The sequence below is a fragment of the Sinocyclocheilus grahami genome, unplaced genomic scaffold (genome assembly GCF_001515645.1).
Source record: "Sinocyclocheilus grahami isolate Dianchi unplaced genomic scaffold, SAMN03320097.WGS_v1.1 scaffold160.1, whole genome shotgun sequence".
In the NCBI taxonomy this organism is placed as follows: domain Eukaryota; kingdom Metazoa; phylum Chordata; class Actinopteri; order Cypriniformes; family Cyprinidae; genus Sinocyclocheilus; species Sinocyclocheilus grahami.
The window spans coordinates 2,167,620-2,186,281 of NW_015505339.1; the positions used below are offsets into that span (position 1 = coordinate 2,167,620).

The 18,662-nt window shown below is 36.9% G+C and overlaps 2 protein-coding genes across 2 annotated transcripts in view; both read left to right on the plus strand.

The window, feature by feature from the left end:
- Positions 1-7,729, plus strand: part of LOC107592861 (uncharacterized) — an 18,813-nt gene extending 11,084 nt beyond the window's left edge. Inside the window, exon 5 of the mRNA XM_016282432.1 lies at positions 6,807-7,729. Within this exon, the coding sequence (XP_016137918.1) occupies positions 6,807-7,027 (221 nt within the window). The 3' untranslated portion in view covers positions 7,028-7,729. The remainder of the gene's footprint in view (positions 1-6,806) is intronic.
- Positions 7,730-8,140: 411 nt separating this feature from the next.
- Positions 8,141-18,662, plus strand: part of LOC107592893 (tumor necrosis factor receptor superfamily member 1B-like) — a 16,208-nt gene continuing 5,686 nt past the window's right edge. The window contains exons 1-7 of the mRNA XM_016282468.1: positions 8,141-8,331; positions 8,891-8,990; positions 12,886-12,982; positions 14,256-14,381; positions 16,403-16,561; positions 16,987-17,077; positions 17,160-17,413. Coding sequence (XP_016137954.1) covers positions 8,141-8,331; positions 8,891-8,990; positions 12,886-12,982; positions 14,256-14,381; positions 16,403-16,561; positions 16,987-17,077; positions 17,160-17,413 — 1,018 coding nt within the window. The remainder of the gene's footprint in view (positions 8,332-8,890; positions 8,991-12,885; positions 12,983-14,255; positions 14,382-16,402; positions 16,562-16,986; positions 17,078-17,159; positions 17,414-18,662) is intronic.

The following is an 18,662-nucleotide window of genomic DNA, read 5'->3' on the forward strand; positions in this document are numbered from 1 at the left end:
TGCACAAAAGTAAAAAAGAACAACTAATATTAACATTAAAATGATAAACATGCGCAAGCTAGGCAGAGGTTGTGGAGTTTAGGAGATGTTACAGAACCATTTCATGTAAATTTCTTCGATGTACTAAAAAAAATCTATATAGATTACTTTTATGCGGGCTTTTGCGGACGAGAGCGGGACAAAACATGAATGTCGCTGGTGGGAGCGGGACCAGATAAGATATTTTTCTGCGGGAGCGGGCAGGCGCAGGACTGAAAAATCCGTCCCTCTCTCTCTCTCATTCAGCTCAGCTCCAACAATGAATTGTTCCAATTATACACTTATTTTCACATAGCTATGAGAAGCGTTAAACATGGACGCACGTGCAGTTGCTGTACTGTATTAAAGCTTTAATCAGGATAAAACCGTATATTAAAATCTAACATAAGCAGTAGCATTTGCAAATAACAGCATATGTAAAAGTATGAGACAACAACAAACAAAAAACATATTAAAAGCGGTGCTTGCACAGTTTCTGCACGATCCTCTTCAATAATATCCTCTGCTTCTCAATCGGGCTCAAACTGATAAGCAATATTAACGACCCGTGGGACCCAACACAACGGGGTGCGGCGCGGGACAAACTCTTGATGTGCGAGTGTGGGTGCGGGCGGGAAGAGACTCGTGTGTGTGTGCGGGGTGTGGGAGAATAAAATAATTTGCGGGACTCCCGCAAAATAGAAATGATCTAAACATAAAATGTCTAAAACATATAAATGATTTATCTGTTGCACAAAAGTAAAAACAACTAATATTAACATTAAAATGATAAACATGAGCAAGCTAAGCACCGCTTCTATTTATAACACGTGTTTAAAGGGTTGCGCAATGTAGCCAATCACAGACATGGCTGTTGATTTCTGGAACGCAGTGGCCAATCAGAGGTGATTAAGTTAGAATCCACTCAGCAGTGCTGAAATTGCGTGCTCACGAATCGTCTCATTTTAACCTATGATTTCAACACATGAAGTGTAGACATTGTGAAAGATTCATTGTGTTATAACAGAGCTTTATGAGATCGCGATGAACTGAGATGTCAGCTTTTAGTGATAATAAAGGAAGCGCTGCTCGCATTCTGACATGCCAAACCATGCACGCAGCAGCCCATGCTTGCTTTTCTGTTAAAATAATAGTGGTTTGTGAATATTGATGCTTAGCCTAAATAACAAATATTTTATCGGGAGCGTTTATGCTGGGAGGTTGTGGAGCTTAGGAGATGTTACAGAACCATTTCATGTAAATTTCTTCGATGTACTAAAAAAAATCTATATAGATTACTTTTATGCGGGCTTTTGCGGACGAGAGCGGGACAAAACATGAATGTCGCTGGTGGGAGCGGGACCAGATAAGATATTTTTCTGCGGGAGCGGGCAGGCGCAGGACTGAAAAATCCGTCCCGCGCAGGTCTCTAGACTGCGCCCCATAAACACAATCAAGCCTAGAAAAAAAACAGTGAACCACCCCTTTAAGGCTTAATATAATTTAAATGGATGAGTTATAAACCCCCTCACCCCCTCACAGTTGTCATAAAGGGCAAAATTAGCTATGTAGACCAAAACCACTTTTTGTACCAGGCTGTAAACATATTTTTTTCTGCTGTAAATTTGGGCATTTTAACATGGGGAGTCTATGGGACTGACTCCCTTTTGGAGCCAGCCTCTAGCGGCCAGTCGATGAATTGCAGTTTTAGTCACTTCCGTGTTGGTTTCACGAGAGAGACCGGAAGGTTGCCGCTTGCTTATTACACACACAGGGACGCACAGCAGTAGAGGTCTGCGTGGGACTGTTTTCTTAGTCCCGCTCCCGCAAGGTTCTATTCCGCACCCACCCGCTCCCGCTATATATTCACTCTTTGTTCACCCCGCTGTCCTTAGAATAATTTTCTTCCCGACCCGACCGGGAATTTAATCCCGCGGCACAAAAAATACGGTTGGTTCGGTTAAGAGCCGCGGGAATGCAGACCTCTACACAGCAGCACACAAACATGCCAAATATTACAAATGAAAGGATTACAATGTAAAAGATTATTATTTTGTAGGCTACATAAATATAAAAATGCCTACATGTCATAATGGATAGTCATTGCATGTATCAAAATTAGCCTACCCCTTTGCTCACGCACGAGCAGATCTGTTTCCTCTCTGGAGACGCGTTCAGTCTTTGCGCTTGCAAATTTCGTCATAATAGCAAACCCGCAATGGCGCGAGAGCAACTGGGAGATCAGACTCTTAAAGGGAATGGGAGATGAGACTCTGATTGGTTTATTGCATGTTATGCCCAAAACACACCCATTACTCATTAAGAGAATAGGGACAGCCCTTTTAAACCATTTTCCCGTCGTTAAGCTAGCAAAAGTGGATTCGGACACGCCATAAGTGCACCTGCACTGTGCGCTTCAGATCATGTGCTTAGATTTTTAAAATAGGGCCCAAAGAGCGTTGGATGAAGTGGAAATGAACCTCAAGTCAACTGAAACCAAATCTGCAAATTCTTCTGTTGGCCTGCGATGAAAATCTCTAGTAGTTGAACACCTGCATGTGCTGTGAACGATTGCACCGGTAGCCTCTTCATTCGATTTCATTTCACAATAGGCCTACTTTGTAGCAGCTGTAAGCTAGATCTTTTACGACTGTCATGATTAAAGTGAAATGAATGAAAAGTGTCGATTGCAGCATTTGATTTATAGTAGATTTGCTTTATTACGTTACATCAGATTTCTTTTTAAACACGGTTTTGAGCATTATAACCAATCACACTCATTTCTGTTGCGTTTATGAATGAAATGTTCAATCAGAGGCATCACCGCGGAGAACTCCGCAGCTGTTCAGTGCGCATTCTCATTGACTGAATTCTAAATCTGCGTTCACAAATTCTCTCATCAGCATAAACAACAAACTGCATAAAATGGGCTATGTAGGGCCCTATGATTTCTGCAATGTGGAAAACGTGGACAGCATCATGAAATCCAGTCCTGACAACGGAATTTACCGAATAACATGGGATGTCACGGAATTTGCCAAATTTTTGATGGAGATATGAAAAGTAGGTCAGTACACTTAAATCAAAATGCGATATGGACTAGTATCTGTAAATATTAAGCTGCAAAAATACCATTTAAATATGAATCCTGCGTGTCTCTGTGAATTAATGGCACAGGCGCGCGGTTTCGTTTACTACACACACTGAAGCATGCGTGACGCTGGTGGTGTTTTCAGCATCTGCTGCCTCAATATATGAGTACATGAACACATGATCATAATCTCTAGAACTACTCTTAGAGTCACTTCATGAGCATTTGACCATTTCTTTTGAGTAAAACTATCATTATCATATACAAACAGAAACCTAAAGGTCTTCACAGCAACCCCTCAAAATAAAAGTATGGTTTAACTTGAAGAAACCATGACAGAAATATTACTTAATATAATGATATTACAACTACTAGTAATAAAATGATTATTTTATAATTAAAACATGATTTTTAAAGGAATATTTACCAGAATTGATTTAGCATACATTTATTTAAATAAATAAAATAATAATAAATATTTTTTAAATATAAAATCAATTAATTAGAGATGCTTTTGATTATTAATATTTAATGAAACCTTTAAAATAGAATTCAGAAAATTAATGGAAAACAGAATTTGGTAAAAAAAAAAACTGAATTTGAGCAAAAATAAAACATTTCATAGGTCCTTAAAAATGTAATATATTTAATTTTTTTATAATTTGCTGTTTAATATTGTGAGTTTCATGACATGCTCTTTGATAAATAAATTTGAATTTAAATATTAAAACAGAGTCTAGACAAATTTAAACAGAAAAAAATGGAATCCAGAAAATTGTATAATGGAAAAAAATGAATTTTGAAAAAACAAAACAAAAAAAAATTTGTTTTTAATATATTTCATAGGGCCCAAGCTATGCAAGTAAGAAATTGATTTTGTAGTGTAGACAGCAGCTTCAGTGATTATAATGGGAGTTTGTGCGAAAGTGCATAACATCAGACTGAAGTCATGGGACCGCTTTGGTGTTCTTTGCTCACTTTCTTTATATAATCTATTCCCAGTTTGAACATGTTTTGTTTTTCGTGATAGCTACTGAAATAACCAATGTGAAGTCTTGATTGTCTAGGCTAATCTGTAAAAACTAAGCAATTCATAAACGGTTCATGCTTTACCCTTTCTATTAGTTCTAATCAATATGAATGATCATTGTCACCATATCAAGAGCAATAATCAGCAATAATATTTTTTTTTCATGATATGCTTCACCTTCTAATGGGTTCATTCTTTTATTTAAAAGAGTGACAAATTTAAGGGGGTCTGAATACTTTCCGTACCCACTGTATATACATTATGCGATTTTTGTGTAAATATGTGTACATGAGCAACATTAAACAGTCTGGGTAAATAAACATAAATGCCATGTCCGATGCAGCTACTGTTACACCTTTGCAGTGTAAAGATGGCTTTTGTTGATGCTGGAAAAAAATTATAGTATTATAGTATTGTGATTGACTGAAGTAACTGGTTAAATTTGACATAAAAATACAACACGACTTGAGCACAGTTTTTGGATACTCTACCCACTTCTGGAAAATACAGCGCAAGAACATCACTTTTTGCATTGCCCTTTGTCTTTTTTTGGAGGCTGGCAGTATACATCATCTACTTTTAGTGTAGTGAAAAGAGTAATGGATGACTAGCTGTTTATTTATGGGCAACTATTAATTTACAAACAAAAGGCATTTTGCAATACCTTCCAAAGAATATTTATTTTTCATTTTTATATAGCAGGTTGGAGATTATGTAAAGCGTTAAATTATCGAATGTGTTCCGAGTTTGCCACACCACAGAAAAATGCGGTATTAACCACCTAGCCAGATTTGAATGATAAAAAGAGCCGCCAAGTAAATAAAATAAGTTTTTAAAATCTTAAAAAAAAATAAGTTGTATTCTCTGCTCTCAAGTGCTGGGGGCGTGTCCAATGGCGCCGCTGAAACCACGCCCACTCACGGAAAAGCTGCCATCTCTATCAACTGTCAAATACCGCTACAACCTGAATGGTTGCTGCCAGTTGGATTTACACAGCCATGAGCCATACAACAAGTAATATGCAATTATACGTGACAAAGGCATAGCTAGCTAGCAAACTGGCTGCAGTAACTAACGGTAATGACAGCAACTCGCGAACCATTGATGCTAATGTGCTCTAGTTCTTATAGTGTTAGGGGATGTCATCGAGACCTGATTTTTAGCCCCTCCCCAAAATTATCGAATGTGTTCCGAGTTTGCCACACCACAGAAAAATGCGGTATTAACCACCTAGCCAGATTTGAATGATAAAAAGAGCCGCCAAGTAAATAAAATAAGTTTTTAAAATCTTAAAAAAAAATAAGTTGTATTCTCTGCTCTCAAGTGCTGGGGGCGTGTCCAATGGCGCCGCTGAAACCACGCCCACTCACGGAAAAGCTGCCATCTCTATCAACTGTCAAATACCGCTACAACCTGAATGGTTGCTGCCAGTTGGATTTACACAGCCATGAGCCATACAACAAGTAATATGCAATTATACGTGACAAAGGCATAGCTAGCTAGCAAACTGGCTGCAGTAACTAACGGTAATGACAGCAACTCGCGAACCATTGATGCTAATGTGCTCTAGTTCTTATAGTGTTAGGGGAGGGGCCATGCTCAGTGGCTCCAGTGTGTCATCGAGACCTGATTTTTAGCCCCTCCCCCAAAAAAATTCTGAACATTCCATAATTCAGTACTACATAGTTCACAGTCTTTCTAATGTGTTTCAGCAATACATTTCTAACATTTATAATGTGTTTAGAAACAAGTCTCTGATTTGCCTTTACACGGACTTTAAATGATTTTGATTGTTTATGTGATGTGTGATGAACTTCTTTTAGCTTCACTTAACCTCTGGAACAGACACACCTCATGTTTCCTGAACACTTAATCACAGAGCACTTTATGTTCGAGTCCACTATTGTCTAAATTCCCACTTTTACTTCCTGGACGTTTTTTTTTTTTTTTTCACTTTTACAACATAGTTGCTTTTTCGATTGTTTTGGATTTCCTGCTAAAGAACAAGACTCAGTAGTCCATAATAACAAAAACGCCCATAATAGATGTAAGCTATGGCAAACTGAATAAGGAAAAAGGATAAGTGGAAAAATAAACCTTGCTCTTGGTTCTTCTCTGTCTGCCGGCCTAGACAGTATTTTAAGATTTCACAGTTGCACTCCAAAGCCATTTCAAAAGGTAAACAGCAACATTATGGTGCCTTGTTTTGAAAGAAAGCTGTATGCTTTCTGGAGAATGTTATGCCAGAATGCATCCCATAATACTAGATTGAGCATGTTGCAATGCACATGTATGTGCATAAGATGTAATTTATTCTTAATACTATAATAATAATAATGACTAATAATTCAAGATAACTCAAAATAATTAAGCAGCAAATCAGCATATTAGAATGATTTCTGAAGGATCATGTGACACTGAAGACTGGAGTATGATGCTGAAAATTCAGCTTTGCATCACAGAAATAAATTACATTTTGAAATATATTCAGATACAAGCCAGTTATTTCAGAATATTACTGTTTACTGTGTTATTGGTCAAATAAATGCAGCCTTGGTGAGCATAAGAGACTTCTTTAAAAAAAGAATGCCATAAGGCTTTAATAGGGGTCATTTTTGATTTTAAGTAGAAAAGCCTGTTGACTTCATCATTATTTGTCTGTAATAGGGTCCATCTACATCTACTCTCCTGGAATGGTGATTTTGGGCTCCAACTCGGGTGATAAAAAGGAAGAGGCAGGAGTTTGCGAAGAAGGCGTTCCCCTCATCAGCAGACCACAGCAAGAGTCAAATCCACCCTCGCAAGAGATCAGAATAAAAATAAGTGCACAGGAAGAGGCCGAGGAGGAACTGAACTTGAGTTTTCCTGTGCCGGCAACTGGAAAGTGAGAACTCGAATGTGGTTTCTTGCATCTTTCATGATGGCCTTTAGGAAGATTCCAGGTTTGAATCACAAGGCTGAAAATCACAAGTGGCCAGATATAAGATTCCTGGTAAAGCATAACATCAGCAATGGCCAAGTCATGGTTTCAGTTCCAGAGAAACATGTACGCTGGCAAAATGTACAGGCTACCTTGATTGCACTGTATGTCGAATACGGAATGCGCAGATGTACAAGATGGAAAACGCTGAGTAATAACTTTTGCTTTCTTGCACATCAAGGAAAAGATTTATGCTTAATTTAAGTTGGTCAGTTTTTTGAAATGCACTTGTCTGAATTGCTGCTGCAGCGAAAATGAGAAAAACACATGCATGAAGACTGTGTACAGGAGGTACAGACGAAAGGGTGAGAAAAATGCCCTCAAAGGTGTTATGAGTTTTCAAAATGAATATCCTATAAGACAGAGGCAGCATAACTGAAATGCACATGATGTGTATGAATTGTTTTATTGTTTAAGCGAGTAGTTGAGAACCTAACATCTGCGTCTGTATGTTTCTAATCAGACTTTTGTTCTACTATGTGGGTGTTTCATATGCATGTCTAAAAATACCCAACCTCACCTTCGGAAAGAAGGTGTCTGATTTGACTGTTGTAGGAGGTCTGGTCGGGACAGACTGTGTTTACAGCACATGTTCAGAATGACATTTCTTCATTCATCTCACTTTTTTTTTTTGCTTTGTTTGCAGTGTATGTGAATGTTTGATTGTAACATTTGTAAATGAATGTGTTCTGATTCTTCATTAATATCAAGTCAATAAAGTCAACAATTACAGAATCTATCTATCTATTGTTCTATCTGTCGTTATTTCGGCTGTTCTTTCTATAATTCTATATCGCTCTTTCATTCTATCTATCGTTTTATCATTCTACATCTTCCATTGTTCTAACTATCATTCTAGTGTTCTTTCTGTCTGTTGTTCTTTCTATCATTCTATCTACATTTCTGTCATTCCATCTTTTGTTCTATCATTCTTTCTATCTGTCATTGTATTGTTTTTTATCTAACTATTGTTCTATCATTCTTTCTATCTGTCATTGTAATCTACATCTACTCTCCTGGAATGGTGATTTTGGGCTCCAACTCGGGTGATAAAAAGGAAGAGGCAGGAGTTTGCGAAGAAGGCGTTCCCCTCATCAGCAGACCACAGCAAGAGTCAAATCCACCCTCGCAAGAGATCAGAATAAAAATAAGTGCACAGGAAGAGGCCGAGGAGGAACTGAACTTGAGTTTTCCTGTGCCGGCAACTGGAAAGTGAGAACTCGAATGTGGTTTCTTGCATCTTTCATGATGGCCTTTAGGAAGATTCCAGGTTTGAATCACAAGGCTGAAAATCACAAGTGGCCAGATATAAGATTCCTGGTAAAGCATAACATCAGCAATGGCCAAGTCATGGTTTCAGTTCCAGAGAAACATGTACGCTGGCAAAATGTACAGGCTACCTTGATTGCACTGTATGTCGAATACGGAATGCGCAGATGTACAAGATGGAAAACGCTGAGTAATAACTTTTGCTTTCTTGCACATCAAGGAAAAGATTTATGCTTAATTTAAGTTGGTCAGTTTTTTGAAATGCACTTGTCTGAATTGCTGCTGCAGCGAAAATGAGAAAAACACATGCATGAAGACTGTGTACAGGAGGTACAGACGAAAGGGTGAGAAAAATGCCCTCAAAGGTGTTATGAGTTTTCAAAATGAATATCCTATAAGACAGAGGCAGCATAACTGAAATGCACATGATGTGTATGAATTGTTTTATTGTTTAAGCGAGTAGTTGAGAACCTAACATCTGCGTCTGTATGTTTCTAATCAGACTTTTGTTCTACTATGTGGGTGTTTCATATGCATGTCTAAAAATACCCAACCTCACCTTCGGAAAGAAGGTGTCTGATTTGACTGTTGTAGGAGGTCTGGTCGGGACAGACTGTGTTTACAGCACATGTTCAGAATGACATTTCTTCATTCATCTCACTTTTTTTTTTTGCTTTGTTTGCAGTGTATGTGAATGTTTGATTGTAACATTTGTAAATGAATGTGTTCTGATTCTTCATTAATATCAAGTCAATAAAGTCAACAATTACAGAATCTATCTATCTATTGTTCTATCTGTCGTTATTTCGGCTGTTCTTTCTATGATTCTATATCGCTCTTTCATTCTATCGTTTTATCATTCTACATCTACCATTGTTCTAACTATCATTCTAGTGTTCTTTCTGTCTGTTGTTCTTTCTATCATTCTATCTACATTTCTGTCATTCCATCTTTTGTTCTATCATTCTTTCTATCTGTCATTGTATTGTTTTTTATCTAACTATTGTTCTATCATTCTATCTACTCTTCTTTCTATCTATTGTTCTATCGACATTCTGTTCTACAGCTTTCTGTTGATCTATCTATCTAACGTTCTTTCTGTCAACTGTTCTTTCTATCATTCTATCACTCTTTCTGTCTATGGCTCCTTAATTCTATCACTCTATTTTATCATTCTACATCTACCATTCTTTCTATTGTTCTATTGTTATTTCTATCATTCTATTGTTCTATCTATCATATGTCATTCTAACTTTCATTCTTTCTATCTGTCATAGTTTGCATCTATTGTTCTATCATTCTATCTACTGTTCTTTCTATCTATTGTTCTTCAATCTGCTGTTCTGTCTGTCGTTATCATCTATCTATAAATATATCTATCTTTTCTTTGCTGATAAGGTATGTCTTGAAGCATGGCAGCTGGTTTAAGCTGGTTCTTTGTTGGTCATGAGCTGGTCCTGAGCAAGAGCCAGTTGCTTAGGATCAGGACCAGCTTAAAGCAGCTTAAACCAGCCGTCATGCTTCAAAACATACCTAACCAGCATATGCCGTTTTTTTTTAGTGTGCCTACACAGCATTTTTGGGCAAAACTAGTGAGCTACCTACCCAAACGTCAATGTTTAGCATCATAAGTATCTTAAATACTTGGAGTGGTTCACTGTTTTTTTTTCTAGGCTTGATTGTGTTTATGGGGTGCAGTCTAACATGTGTTAATGCTTCGTTTAAAAAAAAACGCATTACGTTTTTGGGAAGGGCGGGATGGGCTCTGATTGGTTAGCTAGCCCAGTGTGTTGTGATTGGCTAAGACGCCTCTAGTGCACGTCTAATCGACCCGCCCCTCACCTCAGCGGCATGTGCTCCGGTTGTATTGTAAACAAGGCGTCGTTAATATCGCTTATCAGTTTGAGACCGATTGAGAAGCAGAGGATATTAGTGAAGAGGATCGTGCAGAACCTGTGCAAGCACGGCTTTTAATGGCAGGCCTCTATGTTTTTTGTTTGTTATTGTCTCATACTTTTAGATACGCTTTCTTTTGCAAATGCTACTGCTTATGTTAGCTTTTAATATACGGTTTTATCTTGATTAAAGCTTTAATACAGTACGGCAACTGCACGTGCGTCCATGTTTAACGCTTCTCATAGCTATGTGAAAATAAGTGTATAAATGGAACAGTTCATTGTTGTAGCTGAGCTGGATGAGAGAGAGAGAGCGAGATGCAGAGCAGGGGGACGCAAGGAACAGTATTAAGAACCGCTGCTTTAGAACATTGATTTTGAAACTTGTGAATCCATTAGAATCGTTAGAAGACAGAATCGCGATTCATATATGAATGATTTTTACGTGCACTTCTAGTTTTCTCTTCCTCTTCTCTAAAGCAGCGCAGCATGGCCCCGCCCCCTTTGCTGCCTTTTCTCGAGGGCGGAGTTTATCTGGGTTTGTGATGTCACCAACCCGGGAAGTAACTTGTAGTCTCTACCAGCCGTTTTTGTAGGCATTAAACTGCCTGAATTTTAAAGATGGCTCTGGCATCATCATATACTGCCTAGATAGCATTTCTGGTTCTCTTTGGCAAACCAAAATGAGCTGGGCATCATAAGACCCTGTTGGAAAAACAGCATATGCTGATAAGGTATGTCTTGAAGCATGGCAGCTGGTTTAAGCTGGTCCTTTGTTGGTCATGAGCTGGTTATGAGCTGGTCCTGAGCAAGAGCCAGTTGCTTAGGACCAGGACCAGCTTAAAGCAGCTTAAACCAGCTGTCATGCTTCAAAACATACCTAACCAGCATATGCCGTTTTTTTTTAGTGTGCCTACACAGCATTTTTGGGCAAAACTAGTGAGCTACCTACCCAAACGGCAATGTTTAGCATCATAAGTATCTTAAATACTTCACATGAGTTGAGTGTGTCATTCGATTGCGACAATTCTTAAATCATTCTGTGCAATTTGGTCTGTGGCAGAAAGTGCAATCCTCTGGCAACTTCCTTTTTTGATGCAGAGATCAGTAATAGTGCCGATACAGACTCCACAATCTGTGAGAGATCTTGCTGAATCCACCTTTAACCATTTGAGGGTTCGCACTGAGAATTGTGGGAAATACTAGGCCTTTGAAATGTGATTTGTAATGATTTCGCGTTAAACTTGATTGCATTGCCACACTTGTTTCTATGGGAGTTCAGCTGCAAACATACATTTGCTCTTGACTGCTGCAAAAAATATGCATAATTTTTTTTAAGCATAATATAATAAGTATTTTACATTGATTCTGAGGTTAAAAAAAATGTGACCTGGATATGTTTTGTCAAATTTGCTTTGGTGGATATCAAACAATCTGGAAAAATAAAACAAAAACAATTCTTACTCTTTTTTTCTCAGTATTGCTTTATATAAATTCGCAATTCTGACTTTTTTTCTCAAAATTGGGTGATATAAACGAGCAATTTAGATTTTGTTTTAATAAACTCGTGCTGTCAAACGATTAATCACGATTAATCGCATCCAAAATAAAAGTTTTTGTTTACATAACATATGTGTGTGTGTACTGTGTATATTTATTATGTATATATAAATACACACACATGCATGTATATATTTAAGAAAAATATGTTACGTTTATATATTAAATATATTTATTTATATATGATATAATTTATATGAATATAAATATATACATGTAAATATTTTCTAAATATACGCTGTATGTGTGTGTCTTTATATATACATAATAAATATACACAGTACACACACATATATGTTATGTAAACAAAAACTTTTATTTTGGATGCGATTAATCGTTTGACAGCACTATTACTTTACAAAAGCTTATTTTATAAAATTGCGGTTGAAAAAAAAAGCAATACACTGACATAAATTTTTCAGTGCATATATAAAGTTTTCATTTAGCTGAAACGGAAAATAAAATGAAATTAGGGTACTTTCAACTCTTTATGATAAATTGATAAATTAATTGATCGTAGTAAAGTCCTTCGGCAATGAGCCGCCTCTCAAAATTTTAGCGAAACCTTTTTTTTTTACTAAAAAAAAGTTTTTCATTCATTGATAAAGCTGTTAGTAGATTCTTGACTCTGACACAAAAGGTAAATTTATCATTATCAAAATGACTATATATCAACCAATTAATCGGTTTGGCTGATATATCAGTTTGTTACTTGTTACTGAGCTTCTTTTTTGTAGCTGACAAGTGCAAATCTGAAAATATCACATCAGCGTTTTCAGTACAAGTGGACATTTCTACTGTTTTTGACATATTTCATGTAAACATGTGAACCTTGTGCAAAAGCCTGCGCCAAATAACCTGTCTAAACTAAAGACTCTAGTAGCAGCATTTGCGTCCTTGGGAAAAGACTCACAGAGAAGACGTATATTGTGACTATGAGGAAGTGGTGGGCAGTGTTTCGTTCACAAGACAAGAATCAGTTCCTGATAATCCAAGGAAAATGTCAGTGATATTTTTGGCTTTTTCCCCTTTGTTTTCATAGACACCTCTGCCATATGGATCAGTTGGAACATGTAACAATGCATCCTCCGAATATTACGTCAGACACCTGGAACTGTGCTGCAGTAGATGCAAACCAGGTAGGTCGTACAGCACAGAGAGCGTAGGAGAGAATGTAAACATTTGTGTTGAAAATATCACTGTTTTTATGACATTTTGAAGCAACTCCAAGTTTTGTGGCCAGTTGCATAAACTACCTAGACTAGTCTTAAAAGTTAGTCATCCAATTTTTTTCATCAAGACTGGTCATAACTTTTTAAAGTCAGTTACATAAAATAGTATACTTGTCTAATTTAAATCTGAAAAGTAAGACTGATTACCACTTGGTTAACTGCTAGTTAAGCCTGGAATACACTACACAATTTTTGCCCCAATTTTCCATCGATTTACAGTCTGGAGAAGTCCACGCTAGTTGGCGAAAGTCAAAGCCAGTCAGCTGATTTGAGTTGACAGATTTTCATAGAAAATCACGTAGTGTATGATGGTCACAGACTCAGATTTTTTTAGCTTCAGACTCTAAATCCACCCAGTCGGAGAAGTTAATTTGTCAGTTGTTTCCTAGCAAAGCCACACGTTTCTGTGTGAGTTTGTTGTGATCGGAGCGACTTCAAAGTCTGCTAGAGTATCCTCCTCAGTCGTTTCGTGTATGATATGCCAGTTTTCCTCTGTCGCTATTTACAGTGTCGGTAAGTGTATGATGCCTAGTGTTTTAAAAATCTGTTCAGATTTGAAAAGTCGTGTAGTGTATTCCATTCTTTAGTCAAACTCGTTTTTAAAGCCCTAAACACACTGCATGATTTTCGGAAAGATTGGCATCGTGAAACGATTGTGGCTCCTAATTGGTGGTCCTGTGTCGTACAGTGAGAGAGGTTCAAAGGCGGCCGTTGTCACGATCTCGCGACCAAAGATACAGCATGATCATTATGTGTTTGCTGGTACGATCCACGTTTACTGACCAACCAATAAAAATGCGACATGAAATCAACGTGACTAAAACATAAAACTGCTTACCTCAAGCTCTTATGCCTTCCTCTTTCGCCGCTTCAGCACACATAAAAAATACAACTGCTAAAGCGTGATTTATCATGCTTTTTGTGTACTACTAGCGCATGCTGATGGCGTTTTATTCTTCTATAGTAACGTGTGTCGTATCAAACGAGTCAATAGATGTCATCATCGTACAGTCTACACACCCGTCGTAACCAAGTTTATTAGATCCATGTCTCACAATGTGACATGCAGTGATTTTATACAGGATTGCTAAAATCGTGCCGTGTGTTTTGGGCTTAAGACACAGTCTTAACATTGTGACTAATTTATTACTGGCCTCTGAAGTATTTATATTTATTCTAGGGACTCGTCTGGTGTTTGAGTGCACTAATAATTCGGACACCATCTGTGAACCCTGCCAAGATGGACATTACTCAGAAAATATTAACCATTTTCCCAACTGTTTCTCTTGTCGAAAGTGTAAAGCTGGTGAGTTGACTATTTTAATAAAACACTCCATGGTCAAAAAGGCTTGTTTCAGTACTAATCTGGAATTGATATACATCTAAGGGTGTTTTCACATATAGTTTGTTTTAAAAGAACCAAACCCAGTTCACTTAAAGGGATAGTTCATCCAAAAATGAAAATGCTGTCATTAGTTACCCTCAAATAGTTCCAAACCCATAAGACCTTTGTTTTTCTTTGGAACACAAATTAAGATATTTTTGATGAAATCCAAGAGCTTTCTGACCCTCCATAGACAGCAACACAACTACCACATTCAAGATCCAGAAAGGTAGTAAGGACATTGTTAAAATAGTCCATGTGACATCAGTGGTTCAACCGTAATTTTATGAAGCTATGAGAAAACTTTGTCCGCAAAGAAAACAAAAATAACAACTTTATTGAACAATTTCTGTGCCTTGAACTTGGTAGTTGGGTTGCTGTGTTCCGAAGATGAACAAAGGTCTGATGGGTTTGGAACGACATGAGGGTGAGTAATTAATGACAGAATTTTAATTTTTAGGTGAACTATCCCTTTAAGTGAACCAGATGAAAGTGAACAAAATCCTTTTTTTATAGACAAGTGGTATGATAGAGGTATTAATTTTGTTTTGGATTTTATTTAAAAATGATTGCGCTATACTGGAGTATGAAAACATACCTTTGCTTTAATGTAGGGCTGGACAATAATTCAATATCAATATGTATCGCGATATAATTTTTTTCAATAACGGTGATATGATTTAAAAAACAAAACGCGTCGTGGTTTTTTTATATGAATGAATCTCTGAAGGGAAAGGACTGTCTTCAGAAAAGCTTCCATGGCATTTTCATTTTATCTGATATAAAAGCGTTCATGAGCAGAACTGATTTGATTACAGCCGTTACTGGAGAAACCGCTAGTTCTACTGCTCTCAAAGCGCCTCCTTTTGTCTAAAGCTAGAGATTACGGTTTATAAAGTTTTAAATATAGATATTTTTCTTAGACAAATGCATCAATTCGGTTCAGGAGGCCTTTATTAAACCCCCGTGGAGCACTTTTTATGATGGATGGATGCACTTTATTGGACTTCAAAATCTCAACACCCATTCACTGCCATTATAAAGCTTGGAAAAGCCAGGACATTTTTTAATGTAACTCCGATTGTATTTGTCTGAAAGAAGAAAGTCATATACATCCAGGATGGCTTGAGGGTGAGTACGGTTCGCTTCTGGGTCCTTTTAGGGGGTCTGAAATCAGTTGGTTTGGTTGGTTCACATTTACAGCCTGAACCGAGCTCTGTTTGGAGGGCTCAAATGAACTAGGTTTGAAAACACCCTAAAAGAAACAGCTCATCCAAAATCCTTCCAAACCCTTATGAATTTCTCTTTTTGGTAAACCACAAAATGAGAAGTTCAGCACCTCACTTTTCTGCTCAATGAAAGTGAATGGTGAGCAGAGGCTTTCAAGCTACAAAAATGACTTACATTTTTGGCTATTCCTCACACAAATCTACCATATGTCTGAAGAGCAAATGATGACAGAATTTGCATTTTTGTATGAACTAGTGCTTTAAGTAAAATATTAAATATACATTTACATATTAAACGTAAACGACATGCTGATTTCCACAACTTTACTCATTTGAGGACTGTTTACCATATAGTTTTATATCACTTATGAATTTACAGTAACACTTTACAATAACGTTAATGTTAGTTAATTCATTAACGATGAGCAGTACATTTGTTACAGTATTTAATCATCTTTGTTAGTTTTTAAAAATACAACTGTTCATTGTTAGTTTAGTTTAAATAAGGTCCATTAAATAATATTGACGTTAATATTGCATTATGTTGAAATTAAAATGAACTTTCATAAATGCTTCAGAAGTATTTTTCATTCTTAGTTCATGTTACCTAATATAGTTAACAAATGGGACTTATAATAAAATGTTACCGAATTGTCTTGTATTTTTTCCCCCATTAAATTTCTAACGGACTTGCTGTTCATTTCTTCTGGTTAGTGAAAGGACTGATTTATGGCACAAACTGCTCTGCTGATACCAAAGCTGTCTGCATTTGCAAGCCTGGGATGTTCTCTTCTAAACGTAATTTCAATGGAGAATATGAGGAATGTAAAAAATATAGATCCTGCAAACCTGGTGAATATGTCACCAAAGAAGGTAAGAGGCAAAATAATCTAGCTATTGTACACAAACGCTTACATGTGTGTAGTCAGAATTGGAGTTGTGTAGCCTTTAGTCTACAGTAAGTCTGTTAGCTCTAAACTCACCAACACACGTAAAAGTTGACGAAATTCACTTTTAATACATTCACATCTAAAATATACAGTCTCTTCTGGGAAAATAAAAGACTTGTCCAATAAAATGCTCTAGTTTTCAAATGCCCTTCCCCTCAATATCTACACCCACTAATACCACAAGTAGGAAATGATTTCCAGTTATTGGCTATTTAAACTAGCATTTTCATTGGGAAATAAGTCTATTTATCCAGTCAAATACATAGTCATTTGATGCATTATTTGAACATTTGTTTTAATAGGCTAATGCCATGTGTTATCATCATTTTGCTGTGTTTGTGAATGCAGGATCACCTACATCTGATGTCAAGTGTGCATTATGTCCGTCTGGAACGTTTTCAAACCACAGTAATGCTGAGCGGTGTAAACCACACACACAGTAAGATGCAAATGGAAAGAAAGACTCACTACTTACAAATGCACGCACATGTATATGGCTTATTTGTCTTTTTCTCTGTTAGATGTGAAGGCAGGTCAGTTTTAAGACTTGGCAGCTCTACAACTGACACATTGTGTGAGATAACACCACCACCATCACCCAAGCATCCTCAGCCAAAACAACAGAGTAAATTATGGAGCCAAACGGAGGAAACACAGCGCATGAACACGACCACCACCACATCTCTGCCTCCATCAAGCAGCACGACACCAAGCACATCAACAACACTCAGCAGAATTCGGTCCTCTGACTCAAAAGAGATGATCTACTATATTGGTAAATATGAGGCCATGTCACTAGAATTTAGTTTACAACCCATATAAAAGTACCACAGTGTTACCATGCTATCAGAATAACATTTGCTATGGAGGAAATAAGTCACTTTTTACAAAGGTCAGTTAAAGAGAAAATTTTGCAAAAATGATTCAATGCTGTGATCAGCCAATCAGAATCAAATATTTCAAAGTGCCATTTAATATAGTTCAACAGTGCCCACACACTTTTTCAGCAGCTTTGGTTCCATAAGTACTTTTCCTATTAATTTTTTTAAAAAGTCTGTTAAACTGTTTTAAACCATGAACCGAACCAAACCAATAAGCTATGAAGTGAATCACGTTACAAACTTTTATTTGATTTGAAACAAAAATTTATTTGAAAATTAAGCGAAAAGACAAAGACTATGTACTTTTTTTTAATGAGGGGAAAAAAAGAAGTACAATCTGATGAAGCATTGTGATTTACATAATCTCATTAAAAATGATGGCTAATTGGTGGTACAAAGATTGACTCTCCAACAGCTAACAGAGAACATTCTCAGAAGATTCTGGCAAGGTTCTCTTGAAGTTATGAATAAATGAAGTTCATCTAGTAACATTAATAGAATGTTCATTCAAAGTTATCTGGTCTTCTAAAAACTAAAATTTTTAAATGTTCCTAGTTGTTTCAGAAAACATTCAAAAGTAACATTTCCTTAATGTTTGCAAAATGATCAAGTGGAATGTTCTCTTAAAGGGTCATATGATGCGATTTAAATTTGTTCTTTCTCTTTGGAGTGTTACAAGCACTTGGTGCATAAAGAAGATCTGTAAAGTTGCAAAGACTAAAGTCTCAAATCCAAAGAGATATTCTTTATAAAAGTTAAGAGTCAACCACGCCCTCCTAAAATGGCTCGTTCTAACACGCCCCCACATATCTACGTCACTATGTATATAGCATTTCTCATTTATTTGTTCTACTGTAGTTTTTTTTTGTCCTATTGCTTATAAATAGTTTCTTATTCTTATTTAATTGCTGTTTTTCCAAAGAGATATTCTTTACAAAAGTTAAGAGTCAGCCATGCCTACCTAAAACGGCTCGTACTAACACGCCCCCACATATCTATGTCACTATGTGGGAAGATTTGCATAACGCCACCCAAATGTTCACGCAAAGAAAGAAGGCGTAACTTTTATTCTCGCTGTAGTATTGTTGCTGCCGCCGCCGCCATGTCGTGAAGGCGCTGTGTGTTTCGTTGTGAAAGCGAAAC